The 17,753-nt window shown below is 53.0% G+C and overlaps 6 protein-coding genes across 6 annotated transcripts; 3 read left to right on the forward strand and 3 right to left on the reverse strand.

Annotated features, from left to right (window-relative positions):
• Window positions 1-1,715: 1,715 nt before the first annotated feature.
• NCS54_00161400 (Hypothetical protein) lies at window positions 1,716-4,119 on the forward strand (the record flags this gene model as incomplete). The annotated part of the gene is made up of 8 exons (XM_053147237.1): window positions 1,716-1,778; window positions 1,829-1,899; window positions 1,953-2,319; window positions 2,367-2,448; window positions 2,498-2,974; window positions 3,025-3,337; window positions 3,391-3,710; window positions 3,758-4,119. The coding sequence occupies 8 exons, from the start codon at window positions 1,716-1,718 to the stop codon at window positions 4,117-4,119; spliced, it is 2,055 nt and encodes a 684-aa protein (XP_053003212.1).
• Window positions 4,120-4,944: 825 nt separating this feature from the next.
• Window positions 4,945-6,186, reverse strand: NCS54_00161500 (Amidohydro-rel domain-containing protein; the record flags this gene model as incomplete). Its single annotated transcript, XM_053147238.1, has 1 exon — window positions 4,945-6,186. The coding sequence occupies one exon, from the start codon at window positions 6,184-6,186 to the stop codon at window positions 4,945-4,947; it is 1,242 nt and encodes a 413-aa protein (XP_053003213.1).
• A 3,088-nt stretch (window positions 6,187-9,274) lies between these two features.
• NCS54_00161600 (Hypothetical protein) lies at window positions 9,275-10,314 on the forward strand (the record flags this gene model as incomplete). Its single annotated transcript, XM_053147239.1, has 4 exons — window positions 9,275-9,463; window positions 9,519-9,596; window positions 9,644-9,927; window positions 9,978-10,314. 4 exons carry the CDS (start codon window positions 9,275-9,277, stop codon window positions 10,312-10,314), a joined length of 888 nt encoding a protein of 295 aa, XP_053003214.1.
• Window positions 10,315-11,214: 900 nt separating this feature from the next.
• On the forward strand, window positions 11,215-11,895 carry NCS54_00161700 (Peptide-methionine (S)-S-oxide reductase; the record flags this gene model as incomplete). The annotated part of the gene is made up of 2 exons (XM_053147240.1): window positions 11,215-11,485; window positions 11,546-11,895. The coding sequence occupies 2 exons, from the start codon at window positions 11,215-11,217 to the stop codon at window positions 11,893-11,895; spliced, it is 621 nt and encodes a 206-aa protein (XP_053003215.1).
• A 301-nt stretch (window positions 11,896-12,196) lies between these two features.
• NCS54_00161800 (Hypothetical protein) lies at window positions 12,197-13,364 on the reverse strand (the record flags this gene model as incomplete). The annotated part of the gene is made up of 2 exons (XM_053147241.1): window positions 12,736-13,364; window positions 12,197-12,683 (listed from the first exon to the last, which is right to left on the reverse strand). Exons 1-2 carry the CDS (start codon window positions 13,275-13,277, stop codon window positions 12,197-12,199), a joined length of 1,029 nt encoding a protein of 342 aa, XP_053003216.1. The 5' UTR covers window positions 13,278-13,364.
• Window positions 13,365-13,919: 555 nt separating this feature from the next.
• NCS54_00161900 (Hypothetical protein) lies at window positions 13,920-16,913 on the reverse strand (the record flags this gene model as incomplete). Its single annotated transcript, XM_053147242.1, has 1 exon — window positions 13,920-16,913. One exon carries the CDS (start codon window positions 16,911-16,913, stop codon window positions 13,920-13,922), a length of 2,994 nt encoding a protein of 997 aa, XP_053003217.1.
• Window positions 16,914-17,753: the final 840 nt, after the last annotated feature.

Genomic DNA, 17,753 nt, shown 5'->3' on the forward strand with positions numbered 1-17,753 from the left:
TACCAGTTAAAAGAGCGCGATTCGTCGGGGAATGAAGTTTTTCCCTGTAGAAGAGCGGTGTCTGAGAGACTTTGTATCGTTTCATGAGCGTCAAGTGACCGTTTCCCCCAGATGTTGCCTGACAAACGTGGTATGATGGTGAAGAGAAACGGTATGACTCCGGCATATGCACGCCATAGCACCAAGCTGAAAAGTTCGCGGGGTCAGTGAGCAGGTAGAAAAAGCAAAGGCCAGTTTCTGCAAGAGTTGGACGACCAAGGCAAGGTACAGACAGCATCATGACCAGGTCAGCGTAACAGGTCCCATCTCAGGTCGAGGTCATGATCAAGATCTCAAGTGTGCTGTCCCCGCGTCATGAGGAATTCTTGGCAGGCACTGACCTGCATCGATAATTTGTACGAAAATGAATTATTAGTAGTCGCATGCAGTTACGGCATCCACCGCGCCGGGTGATGGGGACGAGATCCTCTCTGAGCCGTGGAAAGTGGGTATGATCCGTTCGCCCGAAGATCAGCTTGCTCGCACTGAAGGGAGAGGAAGATGAGATTGATCGAGCACGATTCATGAGGCTAGCTTCAAGCCTTCATAAGCCTGTGATCGTGGTAAAAGCATCAAGATGGCTGCCCTCAGAAACAGAGATGAGGCGCTTATCAGATGCTGTCGTTGCGCCAAGTTGCGGCTTCTGTCCAGTCCCTCGGTACGGGAATAAACTGGCAGCCAGAGGTCCGGCTTCGCTCTCGCAGACGCAGCTTGGCACATGTAAAATGGCTGCTGTTAATATTCCTAGATCCTTGCAGTGGCGTTTGATTCGAGATCCAAGCTGCGCTTTCGGCGGACCAAGTACCGTTAGGGCAACGAAATCATGTCATGATGGTGAACAAGATGCCGTTTTGACCTCGCTTATTTCCGCGAGGAGCCGGGAAGAGAAAGAGTCTAGACCCAACGTCGTCATCAGGCATTAATAGAGGGAAAATTACCAGCAGCATCACTACGATCTTTGAGGATAAGTAGAGGCGCTTGAGAACTGGCAGGGAATGCCTGGCGCCGGACGGGATGCATCCTGGAACTCGGGCTGTCGCGCCTTCCACGCTGGGACACCAAGCACCAAGCCAAGAGGCACCCGGGCTGATGCACGTGACCATTAACGGCATTGAGAGTCCAGTCCCAATAACTGTTCCTGCGCCAGCTGATGACGGCAGATGATCCTTGAACCTCTTTTGATCAGTCCTGCCGGTTCCCACCTCGAGATAGTCGATAATTGCGATAATCGACGCTCGCTCCCGGCCCAAGGTCAAGCAAGCCCTCTCATCTTACACCGAAGTCTGGAAAAACACCCCACTTCGCCGAGCCCGGTCCTCGTCTTGAGCCGGCCCAACGCACTGCAGTGTCGCCTCCCAAGGTTCTTGGCCGGTCACAGGACAGGCAATTCTCGTTCAGTTGGCTTCTGCCCCATTCATCCTAGATTCTCGCTCCTTCAACAGCGAGCGCTTTGCTTCCCGGGTCCGCATATGCAATAAGCTGCGACTCGATCTTACCCAAAACCTGACGGAGCCGAGCGACGCCTGGCCTGGCCGCTTTCCTCCGAGTGGGGCCCTCGATGTTTAACGCGGGGACGGGAATTACCTAAGGCTTCCCTCTCACGACTCACTCTTGTTGCGGAATTCACTACTTCTTAGCACACTTTCGATTCCTCTCGCCAGACGCCGTGGCCCATCATGTCGTCGGTAAAGGCAACCAAGAAGAGCGCCTTCTCTTGCGAGCCCTGCCGTAGACGCAAGGTCGATATGCCCTCTGCTGCTTCGAACTGCCCCTGCTGACCCTCTCTCAGGTCAAGTGCGGTGGCGAGCAGCCCATCTGCAATCGCTGCGCTGCTAGGAACGATGACTGTATCTACAAACTGTGGGACTGCCCTTGGTCGCGTGCTCTCTTGCCCTTCACTCACACCTTAATAGAAACCCGACTCTGTCTTACACTCAACGTCTCGAGGAGCGTATTAAGGAGCTCGAGGATCAACTGGCTGCCGTCAAGTCTCCTCCTTCTATTGCCGCGTCTAATCATTCTAGCCCGGGCATGTTCAATGGCCACGACTCGGGCCGGTATGGTGACGAACATATGACCAGGAGCTTCATGGGCCTCAAGATTGACGACAAGGGCGGCATTACTTATCATGGCGCTACCAGTCTTTTCAACCTTCCCAGTGATCCGCACAAGCACAAGGCCGACTCGCTCTCTTCAATTGATTCGGATGCCCATAGAAGGGAGCGCCTGGTTAATAATGCATGGCACCAGCGCGCGATGGAAAACCTCTCCGACATTCCCGTATGCCTTTCTAAGTCGTCCATTCGTTTCTTCGCTTACTTTCCTAGGAACCCTTTCAATATCTCTTGAATGTGCACTGGTGTTGGATTCAACCCCTATTCAACTTCATCTACAGGCCCGCCTTTACTCGTATGCTTTGACCATTCATGACCCCATGCCGTGATCTAACCCTAGACAGGTGACATGCAATCGATGGGGCCGTACTATTCGCACACACTTCTAAATGCCATATTGTCGCATTCGATCCGATGGGGGAAGAGTGACCCCTCGACCAAACGGCTGCTGGATCAGTCTTACGATGGGGGTGCTGTTTTCGCAAAGCATGCTCGAAGCATGTTGTTCGACGAGTTGAGCAGAGGCGTGTGCACAATTCCGACAGTTCAAACCCTGCTTCTCCTTAGTGCCCAAGAGTGTGGTCATGGCAACACCACTCAAGCCTGGATCTACAGCGGCATTGCTTTCCGACTCATCGACCACCTGGGCATTTGTGTTGATGGACAGAGATACCCAGGCTCAGTTCACTTGACTGACGAAGAGGTTGAGATTCGGCACCGACTATTTTGGAGTTGCTATTTCTGGGATAAGATCATTAGCCTCTACCTTGGTCGTTCACCATCCATGCAACATTCACTTGTATCCCCTCCTCAAATCATCAGTGAGTTGGCTTAACCCCTGTAGACATTTCATTATACTGATAATTTCTAGTGGATGATTCCGCCGAGAACGAACTCTGGGTTCCTTTCGACTCACCTCATGGGGGAGACTGGAAGTACCCGCCTGCCACGGCTCATTCAACATCATGCTTCATGAGTGCTTGTCGACTATCCGTCATCTTCAACGAGATTCTCATCCACATGTATGATCCGCTCTGCCAGAACACGGAGCAGGAGATGCAAGAGTGCCTACAAAGCCAAGATCCTGCCATGAAGATGTGGTGGGATCAATTGCCACCCCATCTCAAGATTGACCCCTTGGCCTTGCCGGCTCTCGCGCCCCCGTCACACATCGTTACCATGAAGTGAGTATATACTCTCTGAACTATCTTTTAAGCACTGACTGACCATTGTCAAGTGCCCTCTACCATACGTTCAGAATCCTCCTATTCAGACCTATGCTCTCTTGGCAGGTGCACCCAGGAGATGACGGCCCGCATCCGATGCAGAACCATCTCATAGAATGTGTCACATCAGCAACGGCAATCATTGCCATCTTCGACCTTTTCTGTCGAACCTTTACCATCAACCACTGCGTGCTGTCGCTGTCGTACAGTGTCTACATCGCAGCAACGATCTTCCTCCTGCAGGTGCAGGCAACCCCTGAAGATCAACAAGCAGTTCGCAAACTCAACTTTTGCATCCACGCCCTGCACCAGATTAAGTTTGTGAATCCAGGTAAGTGGAAAAGAGTACGGGCCGTGTTCAACTCTAATCATCTACAGTCATCTCAAGTGCCCTTGCTCTCATTACAAGAGAGGTAGCTACCCTCGGCCTGGGCCTGGGATTGAATTCACAACAACCACCGCAACCACAGCCGCAGCCTCAGCAGGCAGCAGAGATGCCGCCAATGACACCAGGTGTCCCGATTTCCGAACCTATGTATCAACCTCCGTTCGAAATGCCCCCTCAGCAGTCCCCCTATGAGCCGGAGCAACTCTTCCAAACTCCATGGGCCGACAACCTGAGCCCGAACTCTATGGCCGTGGACCGTGGTGTCTTTGAGGCGCTATCGACTTTTGAGCCCTTGAGCGTACGGGTGGGTGCTATTCACGAGTCGGATAATAATCCACAGACGTTTGAGTGAAGGGTTGCCTTAGGCCGGTTCGACCAAAGCCGTAATTGATCAGACAAGGCTTGCCGACCGCGCCCGGGAGAGAACAAGCCTCCGCTACGGGTGGCTCTTAAAACTCAACAACAAAAATTCGGGCCTTTCAGAGGGTTCAGTCCAGGAGTCAACGATACAGCCAGTTCCGGCTATCACCTCAACTTATGGCTGATCGGCCAAGGCGTACGGACCTGAGCGGCTGGAGATTTGCTACGCCTTGGGAGCTTCGTCCACTCCCACTTGGCGATCAACTGGATGATCCGATGGCCTCAAATGGCCAAGGTAAAGCGCCGTGCCTTTCTCCCGAGGTCCCATGTGACTCTTTGCACTCGGCCGTAGGTGCGTTTCAGGTCATCACTGGAGGCGGCTATTGTGTCATGAGACCGTAGCCTAACAGGCTGAACTCATGCTGGCACATGAGGGGCCCTTGAAAGACCATGATAGTTTGTTACCATCATGATTCAAGAGAAGGATGTCCTGCGAGAGTGCAGGAGACGGCAAGGTCGAGATGTATCTGACCTTTATAAGCCGAGAATGGAGATGCACATGATGATCTCTGAATGATTGGAAATACTGACATGATCTACGCAAAATAGTAAAATGAAAAAATCAAATTGACAGAGGAACAATGTGCACCGTTGTCCTCGCGCATGAAGCCCCAAGATGACAATGAATTAATACCGGTTGTCATTCCTATCCTATTGTACCGCGCCGACCCTTGACTCTACCGACAAGACACCATAACGTGTACTCCGCCCAGACCAAACGCTATGCAAAGAAAGCACTTTTCCGTCATAAACACGGTCATGATGATTTTGAAACATCCCACAAGTCCTCTGCATTTCCGGTAAACAGCCTCTGGATGAGGTACTCGTCGTCGCCGCACCAGTCGAGGACAGTCTCCATCCATGGCTTGATATCCAACCCCTCGTACCTTGTATGAGGCCAATCGGTTGCAAAGACTACACGAGTGGTGCCTCCTAGGCGAATGACCTCCTTTGCGATGGGCTCAATGTCGCTATGATCTGGTCGCAAGCTCATGCGATAAGGAGCTGATAACTTGACGTATGTGTGTCCATTCTTGAGGAGACGGGCTAGAGACGCGAATCCAGGCAGGTCGTATGGGTCGGTGCTATTATGACCTCTCAAAGATGGATAACCAATATGGTCTATACAAAAACGGATGTTGAGGGAGGGGACAATGGGCTCCAGGAGGGTAATCATATGCATGGGAACATAGACCTGAACAGCCCATCCAAACGGTCGCACAACATCGGCGTACTCGTGCAGCTGATCGGCCAGCTCCTGCGCGTCAACGGTGAGCTCGTTAGACTGCACGTTCAACCTCACAGCCCTGACGCCTAGGTCATGCCACTCGCGCAGGGTGTCGGGGGTCATGGCGGGCGGGTCGAAGGCGACGACGCCCCTCCCCCGCTCGGGGCCCAGGTCGCGCAGGGTGTCGATCAGGCAGGTGTTGTCGAGGCCGTAGATGGAGGGCTGGACGAGGACGATGTTGCGGATGCCGACTTGAGCTTCAAAGGAGAGGGCTTCTTGGAGGGAGTGCGAGTTGGGGCGGTACATGGCGGTGGGGGAGAGGGCGTAGTTTTCGACGTCGAGGACGTGCATGTGCGAGTCCCATGCGCCGGGGGGGATGCGCTCGGCGAGGGGGCGTGGGGGGGTCGTCATGGCGGCGGTGGCGGCAGCAGCAGTCGCATGGCCAAAGATGAGGCTCTGGACGCGGTTCGCGATGGAGTTGGTGGTGTTTAGGTCGTCGGGACACGGCGGCGAAGTCGGAGGCGGCGGGTTCTGGCGGGGAAAGAGGGTCAAGCTCCGAGCGCGGGGCGGCGAGTCCCGGGAGAGGAAGGAGGGAGGCCGACGGGAGCCAAGAAGACGTTGCCTTTTCAAGGAGCCATGATCTGTTGGTGTTGATTTGTAGGTAAAGATAAATGTGCGAGTGAAATGCCTGGGCTGTGCTGGGTTAAAGGCTGCAGCAGAGGATGCAGTAGCCCTTGCTGAGGCGGCGCATCCGAGGCTTCGACACGGCATTCTCTAGGTGCATGTGCATAAGCCGGGATAAGCCTGCAATTGCAGAAACACAAGTTAGAGAAGAAGTTGAAAAGGTGAAAAGAAGACAGAGAGTACACTGCTGATTTCAATTGACATTTCCTCGCCACTAATTACTCATGACAAACGACGTATCGTGAAGCTTTGGTTTAGTGAGGCGAGAGACGGGTTCGGAAGTTGGCCGATATGCCGAGGCGTGTACTACAACTGATTAGATGGAGGGCATACTAGACACATTGTATTAGACAGTAAGTATATACAGAGAATATTCAAGGTATAGATGCAACAGTGGCACTCTGGATGGTCCATCAACTCCAGATTCTTATTCAATCTTAATCTCAACCGCCTTGAACGAGACGCTATCAAGGTAGGCGTTCGTGTTGAAGCACTCAAACCCAATAGCGACACCAAAATCATCAATCTCCTCCAGCTTCTCCTCCGTGACATCGCAAATCGTCGAGATCTTTGCCCACCGACTCTCCGCAAACGTCGCCGGCAGCACACCAACATTGAGGATAGCCTCTGTGAGGCCGATAGGGCCGACGAGACAAGCAGCGACTGCCCTGGTGCAGCCTTCTCCTTCGTCGCCGGGGGAGTCGACCTTGACGAAACCCTCGAGGGCGTAGGAGCCTGCCTTGAGGAGGGACTTGTCGATGCGGTGGTAGAGGTAGTTTGTGAAGGGGCTGCCGGACTTGGACTCGAAGTAGAGGCGGGCGGCCTTTTCGGTCTTGTACGAGTCGTCGGTGAGAGAGAGGTCCTGGTCGGGGTAGGGGATTACCTGCCAGGGCTGGAGGCCGTCGTCAAACTCGGGGTTCGTGACGAGGTTGGTGGGAACGACTTCGGCTGTTGTGGATGTTGTCTGGGCTGAGGTGGTTCCAGAGCTAGTCTCGACTGTAGTTGAACTGGTCGCAATAGTGGTCAAGGTCGAAGAGGACTCGACGACTGTAGAAGTTGTCTCGACTGAAGAAGCTGTAGTAGTTCCAGATAAAATCTCAGCGGTAGTCGAGCTTGTCTCGGCCGAGGAAACGGTTCCAGAGGTAGTTGTAGAGCCAGTCTCGATCGTCACAGAGGTTGAAGTTGCAGTCGCCGTGCTGCTAGTCTCCGTGGCTGAAGCTGACGAGGTGGTGGTGCCGTGTGGTATACAGACACCAGCATCAACAACCGTCAAAGAGGCCAGTGCCGCAAAGACAACGGTCATCAACTTGTTTGAAACCATCATGAACTGAATAAACGAGCGTATTAACGAGCGTACTGCCACAAAACTACAAGAAAACAACTCATCTCAGAACCTCCCCCTTCCTTCTATATACCCAACAGCTACACGACCATCACAGCAAAGACAAGTCTTGGCGAGCGGAATTGGTTCCTGAATCTCCATGTACGCATCGTATCTATCCTTGCAGTAGCGCGACTAGCTGTGAAATGATCCCCAAAGCTATTGGCGGGATGGTCGATTGTCAAATCGACTCTGCAGGGGTTGTAAATGAATAGTCGTTGGCGCTATCGATTGAGGCGTCTCGGTTGGCAACGACCAACTGTGAATTTTTCTCCCAAGTTGGTAACACGTCTGATATGCTTATCGAGAAAAGCCGGGGTAAAGGGCATCACATTATCTTGCATCGTATCTTGTCAAATAAGGTCTCACACGATGACTGGGAGGTAAGAACCAGTAGTTGTAGTAACATAATTGACAAACACCTATTCACCTAACCCATGTATTGCGAAAGGCAACCTCAAAGTCGGATAAGAAGCCATTGGAAAATATGCGGAAAACAATCCGAAGTTGATTGACCTAGGAAATTATGCCCAACTGGACAGTTCTACTGGTTCTGATTGTTCTTGGGTTGGCATGTACTAGACAAGAGGTAACGGGGTAGACATCCAGAATTCACCATTATCTAGCACACTAGTTAGTGCATCTCTCAAGATTCCACTCGAGCTATCGAGGGTCTGCAGTCTTATACATCTCTTAACCAACAAGCTCGAACGTTGCAAGCCCCTCTCCTTCGATAGGCCTCAGCTTCTAAACATTCAACCTCAAGTCTTATAGACTTCTCTTCCTACCGAAAAAAGCATCATTTCTAACATTCAAGCCAACATGAATAGACTTACAGGGACCCTTGTTCTCAGATTCATTGGCAGATCGATGCATCAACTTGAACACATGCTCTTAGTGGCTCATGTACGCTGACGAAAATGGCATTGTCGTCATGAGATTCTGTTTTCTGCTCAGATCGAGCCACTATCCTTTTCTCAATTGTCCCTACCACTCAAAATCAATAAGAAGGATTCTCATTGTGGACAAGGTGCAAGGTTCATGAGCGATCATCATACAAACCAAAAAGGAGAAAGTGGACTACACCTCGAAAAGGTTCCCCCAACTCACGCCAGAATGATTCACAAAGCACATGAAAACGACCCCGTAATAATATTCACTACCACCTCGAAAAAACATGCGGTCACGGGGTTATATATCAGGATAGTCGATTAATAGCCCCAGAGAAGGATCCCCGAGATCCTGGCGAAGGACTCTCGAAAAGCTTGGCGCAGGGGACTACCGAGTAACGGTATGAACATGCCATGTTTCAAACACGGCCCTCATACTGAAGATCTGACACCATGTCACCATACAAGATCGGATCTTGGCCAATCACGAATTCTCCTCGACGGTTCCCCTCGGGTACTGCAAACCTTGCTTAAGAGTTGAAACTCCAGGCAGCCGGATTAAACCTTGTCGTTTCTGCCCTGTGGGGGATATGCTATTGTAGAAAGGTGAACAAGAGCATGGGGTGCTCTGTGCCTTGGTTGAGATGAACTGTTAGGTGAGAATCTTGTGATGGCCTTCCATAGTGAGCAACTCTTTGAGTGTGATGGATCAGAAGGATTCTACGAGGGATGATGAGCTGGGCGAGTTTGAATCAATCAGAATTGCTCGGATATTGCTTGATTATCTTGACAATAGGCTCAGCAATGTCTATAAAGCCTAGCTTGATATCCTGTTAGAAGGTTAGAAGACTGTCCATCATTCAGTTTCACCACACTCACTCTTACACTCTAAACCTTATTCACAATGTCTTTCAACAAACTCGCCCATCTAGCCCTCCTCGCCCCCGCCGCAATGGGCCTCGTCGTGCCCAAAGGCATCACCCCAGAGCAGCTCGACAAGATGATGCCTCGTGGTGTCGACCAGCCCGGAAACCCTCGTCTTAACTTTGGCAAGGACAGCTGCTTTAGTACTGGAGCTATTGGTGAAAACGAGGTATGCTGAGTTTTTACTTCTCATCCCAGAACTTCAACACTGGCATTCTTGTTAGGAATGGACTGGTTGTGAGCCTACCAACAAGCTCGACGACGAAGGCCACTGTTCTATCAGCCTTCACAGCGACGACCTCGTAAGTGTCACCCCCTTAACCTTAAAAACAGCGTTAACACCATCTAGTGCGAGACCTTTTGTGAAAAGAGCCTCAAATGGAGCTATGGAAAGGAGGTCAAGTTTGCCAACGCCGAGTGCCGACGTGGCAAGTGCACCCTCGAAGATCGTATGGCCGTAACCTTTGGCGAGACCATCAGCTGGGGTCTTCAGATCGGTCACGGAGCATTCACCGCGGGCGTCAGTTTCACCTACAGCCAGGAGAAGCAGACGCTCAGCGGTGTGGTCCGCGACAAGCCTGGTGATCTAATTGATGAGTGCGGATACTGGACTTTTGTGCCGTACATGGTCACGTAAGTTTACCCCTGAACCACCATACACATCGCTTACTGAAGCTTTCCAGTTCCTGCGGTATCACAGCCAAGGGCGAACACACCCAAAACGCCTTCACGGGTGAAAAGTGCAAGAACCGAGTCGAAAAGGAAGAATGCCTCACCGACTACCTCCGCCACTCGGACGGCATGCCGGCCGGAGTGCCCGTCTTTGTCACGTACGACTGCGCAACTAGAGAGCGGCTCGCCTTTTGCAAGCAGGACGAGCTGTACCTGAAGCTGGGAGTTTCCGAGGACGAAAAGGTGCATCAGGATTATGCTCTTTCTTGGTGGGATGGGGATGCATCGAGGGGACCTACGGGGACTGCGCAGGTTATGTGCGAGAACGGTATTTGGCCTCCTTCTTAAGTGTTCGCTGCCCTGATTCCATAACTGGGCACTCAGCTGGGCTGAATGGTGTGAACTCTTGTACAGCTATTTTTCCTTCATTCTTTTTATTTCGTATTGAATCAATTGTCTTTATTATACATGCATACATCTGCTGTGACTGCTCATTTTGGGGTCTGTCATTTCCGATCCGATCTATACGGAGCGGCCGGGGCTTGAATCTGCCAAACGCCGGGCCGCGCCGCACCGATCAACGGGAGCCGAGCCCGGGGGGGGGACCGATGCGACAAGCCACTCCGTGAGGGTCGGGATTCAATCCTAATCCTCGGGGCATTTTTCGTCTCGCACGGACAGCGATATGGGAAATCAAAACCCCTGCGTATTCCTTTTGCTTGCATTTCAAGCCAAGTCACAGGCCTGCAAGACATCGATTACAGATGAGCAGCGCAAAATGCCTTGCACAGCCATTAATTCCATAACATGTAATCTCAGCCATATCAATCTCGCCTTCTTAATTCCAAATACGCTCACGCAACACTGAAACCAAATATCCGGCGTATTCAAAACACAGCCGCATCTGATTCCAAAGAGGCGCAGACGATTTAACACGCACGGGGGGCGCAAGGGGGCCCCTGGGCTAGGAACCCCGCGGAGGCGCTTTCCCAAATAGGAAATAGAGCTCTAGCAATCGTCATCGGCGCCTTCGGTGACGCAGCCTTTTTTTTTCTCCTTTGAACGGCGGGGGGCGGGGTCTTAGGACAAGGACCCCTTCGGTAGTATTTGTCAACCCCCGTCATGCATCACCGACCGGCCGGCCGGTGCTCGGCGAGTGCATAAATTTCTATATAGCTTCATCCTCCCTCCTTCAGCTATTTCATTCTACCTACAGACATTGACATCCACCTACCACAGATTTTAAAAATGCCCTTCACACACCTCCCCCCCTTCCTGGCGCGCCTCGCCCGTCCCTTCACCCAATCCGCCCTCCTCTCGGTCGCCCCAGAGTCCTCTGCCGGACCAATCCCCGACGGCGCCCAGCTCTGTACCGTCGCCGCTGGCTGCTTCTGGGGAACAGAGCACCTGTACCGCAGGCACTTTGCCGGCAAGGGCCTCATCGACGCCAAGGTCGGATACATTGGCGGAGACCTCGAGAACCCGAGCTACCGCGCCGTCTGCGGCGGCAAGACTGGCCGTACGTATCTCTCTCTCTCTCTTTCGCTCTTTCAAGGGGTTAATCGCTAACTGTCTAAAGATGCCGAGGCTGCTCAAATCATCTTTGACCCCTCCAAGGTCTCGTACGCACAGCTCCTCGAGTTCTTCTACTCCATGCACGACCCCACGACCCTCAACGCCCAGGGCCCCGACACTGGCCCCCAGTACCGCTCCGCCATCTACTTCCACGACGCCGAGCAGGAGAAGATTGCGCGCGACATTACGGCAAAGGCCAATGCCCAGTGGTGGAAGGGAGGCATCGTCACCGAGATCGCGCCCGCCGGCAAGTGGTGGTCCGCTGAGGAGTATCACCAGCTGTACCTCAAGAACAACCCCAGTGGTTATGAGTGCCCCAGTCACTACCTGAGGCCGTTTCCCCCTCTGAAGTGAGCTTTGTAGGGCTTTGGTGGAAAATGTTTCTCTCGGGTTAGCATGTAGACGGTAGCATCAATCTTTCAATTAATCAATAACTTCACAATTCACGCGCAATACAGCCATTGCTCTAATTTCTTGATTCAATAATCCTGTTCCTAAGCTACAAATGGGAATTTCCATCAACTGGCCATTCTGGCCAAATCAAGAGAGGAGTTCATTAGCCTCTTGCCAAGCAATCCATCCTTTTGCCAAAAAGGAAAAAAAAAATAATACACGGTCATCACCATCCAGGCAAAGCCCAAGCCATTACCACCTCTTACTTTCGTCGGTTCTGCTGCATCATCAGGATCTGGACCATCCGGATAAAGATGTTGAGGAAGTCGAGCTCGAGGGAGATGCTCTCGTTGACGGGATCCCGGCGCATGACACCAGCCTGAGCGAGACGGGCGTGGTACAGAACCTTCTGGACATCGTAGAGGGTGAAGCCACCGAAAACGGCGAGACCACCGTACAGCCACAGGCTCTCAGTGAAGGCAAGGGTTCGGATAGCGGTGGCGGGGATGATGAGCGGGGCGAGACCAGAGGCAGCAACGATGGCAGCACCAGCCAGAAGAGGACCACCAATGTAGAGGTACTTCTCCTGCTTAGCAGTGGCACCGACAATCGAGATACCACCCATCATGGCGACAGTGTAGAGACCAGCACGGGCGATGAGGGCACCGGGAACGAAGGCGAGGAGAGGGGCGACAAAGGCGGCCTGGGTGGCGTTGAAGGCGGTCCAGAGAGCGTACTTGGGGATATAGCTGCAAACTTGTTAGATTCGTTTCAACACCAAAATTGCATCTCAAAACTTACTTGTCAGGGCTGATGGATCGGGTGCCAATCATGGTCGCAAAGCTGAGCGCAAGACCACCAAGACCAACAACCCAAGGGTTTGTCACCATGATTCGGTACACAAAGCCGGTCTGAACCATCTGTCGGGCCGTCAAGCCGATGATACCAATTCCAAGTCCTGTGTGCAGGAAGGTGTTGTTCAGGTACTCGCGCTCATAGACAGGCATGCCGCCATCCTCACGAGTCTCCCGGTTGAAGACGGCATTCACGGCGACGAGTGTACCACCAAAGATGGCACCGCCGACGAGAAGCCTTCGGGTCGTTGTCTGGGGAGCAGCGGCAGTTCGCGCAGACTCCTGGTAGTATGATCGACCTCCGGCGCGACCGCCGCGCTGAAAGGCACTGCGCGTGGTCGCTGATGTGATGCGGGAGGTGAAGAAGTTGGGGGTCGGCTTGGCCGGGACGTGGAAGCTTCGAATCGAGCCGGCGGCAGACTTGGAGAGCGCAGGAAGCCGCTGCGCAATGCGCGCAGGGCCCTGTCGGATTGTGAGCGTAAACGACATCGTCTTTCTGGCGATGCAGGTGTCTGTTGTCGAGGTATTGGGTCGTTGACAAAGGAAAGGGAAGAATTCAAGCGGGGGTCCGAGGGAAGACCGGGGTTATAATATGCATCGAGGTTCCGGTAAATGGACGGAAAGAAAGCATGACGTTGATATCCGACGTCACGTGTTGGAAGTCGGTGGAATTTTCCGGCGCCTCTTGGTGACTCAGTTGGTCAGCAGCCCCGGCCCCTGCTAAACTCCAAACTCCATGCCCCGTGCATCGCGTCGCATCTCGGACTCGGACTTACGATGGCCGAATTTCCTCAATGACATCATGTTGAAATTTGCTTCAGAATTATTATGGGAGCCAAGACGTCAAGTGCCTTCCCTTTCAGCTCCGTCAGGGTATCTTTCATGTATCCCCTTCCGCTCCCTTGATGCAGTACTGGCTTATCCAACACATGTCCATCAATGTCCATGCCCATCCATGTCCATCCCTCGCTACCTGTCCAAACCCATCAACTACCCAGGCTCATAAACGCAAATGCTCCTTGACTTTTGACGCCGATGCTGTATGGTCATACCCCTCATGCAACCGCAACCGCAACCCAACAAGACCCCGTGCCTCCCAAAGTGCAGTAGTTTCCCCATGACTCCGTTGCATCATCGCAAGCCACCAGTTCCTTTCTCGATGACGAACCGAACAGGTCGCCGAGCCCTCTTTGCCCTGTAACCGAACGCTGACCGCGGCATAAAGTTTTGCGACGTGAGCATCGCGACGCTCATGGCCTTTGGTGCAGGCAATTCCTCCTCGCCCTCACCGCTCTCGCCCGAGACGCTTGCTCTTGGCCGCTGACCAGCTCGATCATCATAACCCCAGTTTGCAACGCTGCCAGCCCTCAGCCAAGACTCCAAGTTTCGACATTGGCTGACGTCCATCAAGTTGAGTCGTCCGCAGCCATTAAGGACATTCTCAACTCCCCGTCCTGTAACACGCACACAACCACGTACACTCAAAGCTTCAAGGTCGTTCAGATGAAGTGCCACGCTCTCCAAGCTTCCATCGCTGACTGCGCTTCCACAAAATGCTAGCCGTAGTTCCCGCAACTTAGGCAGGCGAAGAGCCACCACCTCAGTTGCTGTATCAGAGAGGGCGCAACAAAACGACAGATCCAGATGAGTGAGGTTCTTAGCCGAGTTGACAAGGGCAACAATCGCATTGTCTGACAGATATGTGCAATCTGCCAAGCAGAGCCGAGACAGCTTTTCAAACCGGAAAGGCGCCCAAGATTGAAACCCTGCGTCAGTAATCGATGTGCACCGAGTGAGAGACAAGGACTCAATCCGATTCGATGCGTGGGCAGCGAGATGAGCCATTGACCGATCCGTGATATGTTTGCAGTACGAGAGGTTGAGCCGTTTCAAATTCGGGCAACCAACCACAGTGCCCGGTGGAAGTATCGTAGGCGCAGCTTGCTTCTGTTGCTGCTGATGTGCCTTGCTCCTTGAACGAGCTGTTGAGCTTGAGATGACAACTTGCTTCGATGGAGGCGGCTTCGCAGGTGGCGGATCAGGTACCACCCAGCCTACGACACGGCCTAGCAGGTTGTCACCAACCTTGCGGCAGTTGCTCCAATCCACCTCTTCCAATCCCTTTGCATTCTCACTCATCTCCAAAATCTGGTTCGCCGAAACATCCCAAACCGACTTCATCTTCCATCGTTTGACGTTCTTGCCGCAATTTCGCCACAGAGCTTCAAAGCCCTCGTCAGTTATATGGAAGCAATTATTGAGGTCAATGGACACAGCCCGTGTGCCGATGAAGGGAGCAAGAACTTTTGTAATGAGTTCATCGGTAACCTTGCGGTTGTAAATCGAGAGATCGACATTCTGACAAACTTTGGGCGAAGTTGTCAGCAGCTTGCGCCAATGGGTGCTGACGAGTCGTAGCCGGAAGAGTTCTCCAATATCGACATGCTTGAAAATATAGATCAAGATCTCATCTGAAAGCACAGGCTTGCTCATCGTAAGGGGTCGCCGAGGTAAGGTCGTCCTAACTCTCTTGGCTGGAACGTCGTCGCTGTCCATCGTGTCGGTAAACGCAAACTTGATGGGTGTCACCTCTGAAAGACGAGAACCAGCTCTCACCCCATTAGTAGTGGGCCCAGAACTGTCAGTTGGTGGAATGGGAGGCGCCAACGAGTGACGACGGCGATTCCTAATGTTCTCCATGTTCACACTCAAAAACGGATCGGGATCTTTGGGTTCCATATTGCCAGAATCGTCCTTCGCCGGGGAAGTCGGCTTGGACGGCGTAGTGAAGATCAAACCAGGCAACGTAGCTCGCGTAGGCGTGGTAGGAGTCGGCGGATCAGACTTGTTGGCCTTTTCCCTGACGTCGGCGTCAACCATATCAACATCGTCGCTTTGCTTCTGATATCGAAGACGCGCTGTCTCTTCAACCTGCGTCTTGATATCCGGAGGGCATCGTCTCCAGAATTCATCCAGCACATCACCGGTGATCATGATGCACTCGACAGTCGTGATGGCTCGGACGGTGGCTGTCCTGCCGCGAGAGAGGCCCAAACTCGCAACTTCTCCAAAGTATTGCCCTGCTTTCAACCGCGGTCTCTTCTGGGGAAATCGAGTATTGCCTTGGAATCCCTCGTTGACAATTGGTTCATCGTGAATTACTTCAGCTTCACCACGAACAATGAAGAAGATCTCATTGCCTGGAAGCCCCTGGCGGACAATATCCGTGAAAGGCGTATACGTTTTTGGTTGAGCACTGAGTCCAAGAAAGTGCAGAATGTCGGCTGGAAGAGTTGAGAAGAGCGGCAGCTCCTTAAGCGTCGTCCGAATGTTGATTTGGCCACTGCCAATTGCGCTTCCAGCAGCAGGGTCCTCGATAATCCCTGGGCTTGGTGACTTTCTCTTCTTGGAATTGACCACGGCACCGTCCCTGATAGCACCCCTCTCCCCTGTAGATACTTCGCCAGGGGCAGCTTCTCTGGCACTGAAATCCCCTTTGGGAGACTTGAGCAACTTGCCACCCTCTTGTCTTCTCTTTTTGAGAAGATTCAGTCGTTCTTGTGCCTCCTCCCGGATAGCCTTCTCCATCTCGGGAAATTTTGGCATAACAGTATGCAAGTCTTCCTTCTTCAGCACCAGCAGGAGACATTTCGTTCGGGCAATAATGGTTGCTGTGCGCGGCATCTGCATAAGGACGCCAATCTCACCAAAAAAGGCTCCCGCCTTAAGCTCCGCGTAAACAGCCTCGCCATCTCGTGACGTCACGGCAACTACGCCGCGAACTAGCCAGTACATTGCCTTCGCATCGTCGCCCTCAGTCACGATGTGATCATTGGGGCTTTGAATCTGAGGCTTTAGATGGTTTCCGATGGCAACGAGGAATTCCTCTGGAGCGGACATGAAAAGGGGGAACGATCTAATCCGGTCAACCAAATCCAGTGGCATATCTCGAATGAGAGATGTTGTAAGCGGCGAAGGTCGGACGGGCCGGGTCGGGTTTGTCTCGACATTGAAGGATCTGATCAACGAGACAGAGTCGGACGAAGCTCCAGAATTTGAGGCCTGCTGGTGATGGGCCAGCGCCCTATAGGGCGAGGGCGAGTTTGGAGAGCGACCTCGCCTCATGATGATAGTTTTGACAACGGACGACGTGGCTCAGCGGTGATGAAATCGCGGAAACGAGGGCGGTGCGGCCTCCCCTCCAGCCAGCTCTCAGGCCGCTGCAGCAGCAGCTGGGGGTGACGCTTCCGTTTGATCGCTTGGCCTTGTCAATGGGAACTAGGGGGCGATAACGCTGACAGAGGCAGTCAAGATGAGATAGGATACGGTCATGCTCCGGTCCAACAGATCGAGGATTGCGCACGTGAATAGGGCAAGGTCGTCTTGAATCTGATACTAGAGTGGTATCGGCCGTTGATGCAGCAAAGGCCCGGGCGATGGCCTGGGAGCGGTCCGTAGGCCCCGCGATGAGGTGAAAGATGCAAAGCCTGTCGTCACAGGCCAGATATCGAGCTCGCGAGTTGTACAGGGTCCAAGGTGGCGGTTTGGAACCTCGTCGTGACACAGAGGCAGGGGACGAGTTGTCGGGAGAGCTGCTGTGTCGATGCAGGCGTGGGAGTTGGTCGTCCAAGGGCGATCGCGTGGAGGTGCCACAGTAGACTTTGAAAGAAGTGAGCGATGACGGCAACGGAGACAAAGGATGGGACCGGTGTAGGCGGCTTACCAAAGCTTGGGTGGAAGCCAAGCAGGACGATCTCTGATACTCGGCCGAGAGGACGCACCAGTGACAATCCGAGCGGGGAGCAGTCGCGGAGCGGCGAGGAAGCTATTGCGAGAACAGCTATCTGGCACACAGCTACTCAGAGGTAGTTGAGGGAAAGTCAAGATCCGTGAAGTAAACTGGATCCGCATGGAAAAGATTCCAGTCGCGGCGGAGCGCAGGCCGGCCGCCACACACACGACGCC

The sequence above is a fragment of the Fusarium falciforme genome, chromosome 1, assembly GCF_026873545.1.
Source record: "Fusarium falciforme chromosome 1, complete sequence".
NCBI classification, from domain to species: Eukaryota; Fungi; Ascomycota; class Sordariomycetes; order Hypocreales; family Nectriaceae; genus Fusarium; species Fusarium falciforme.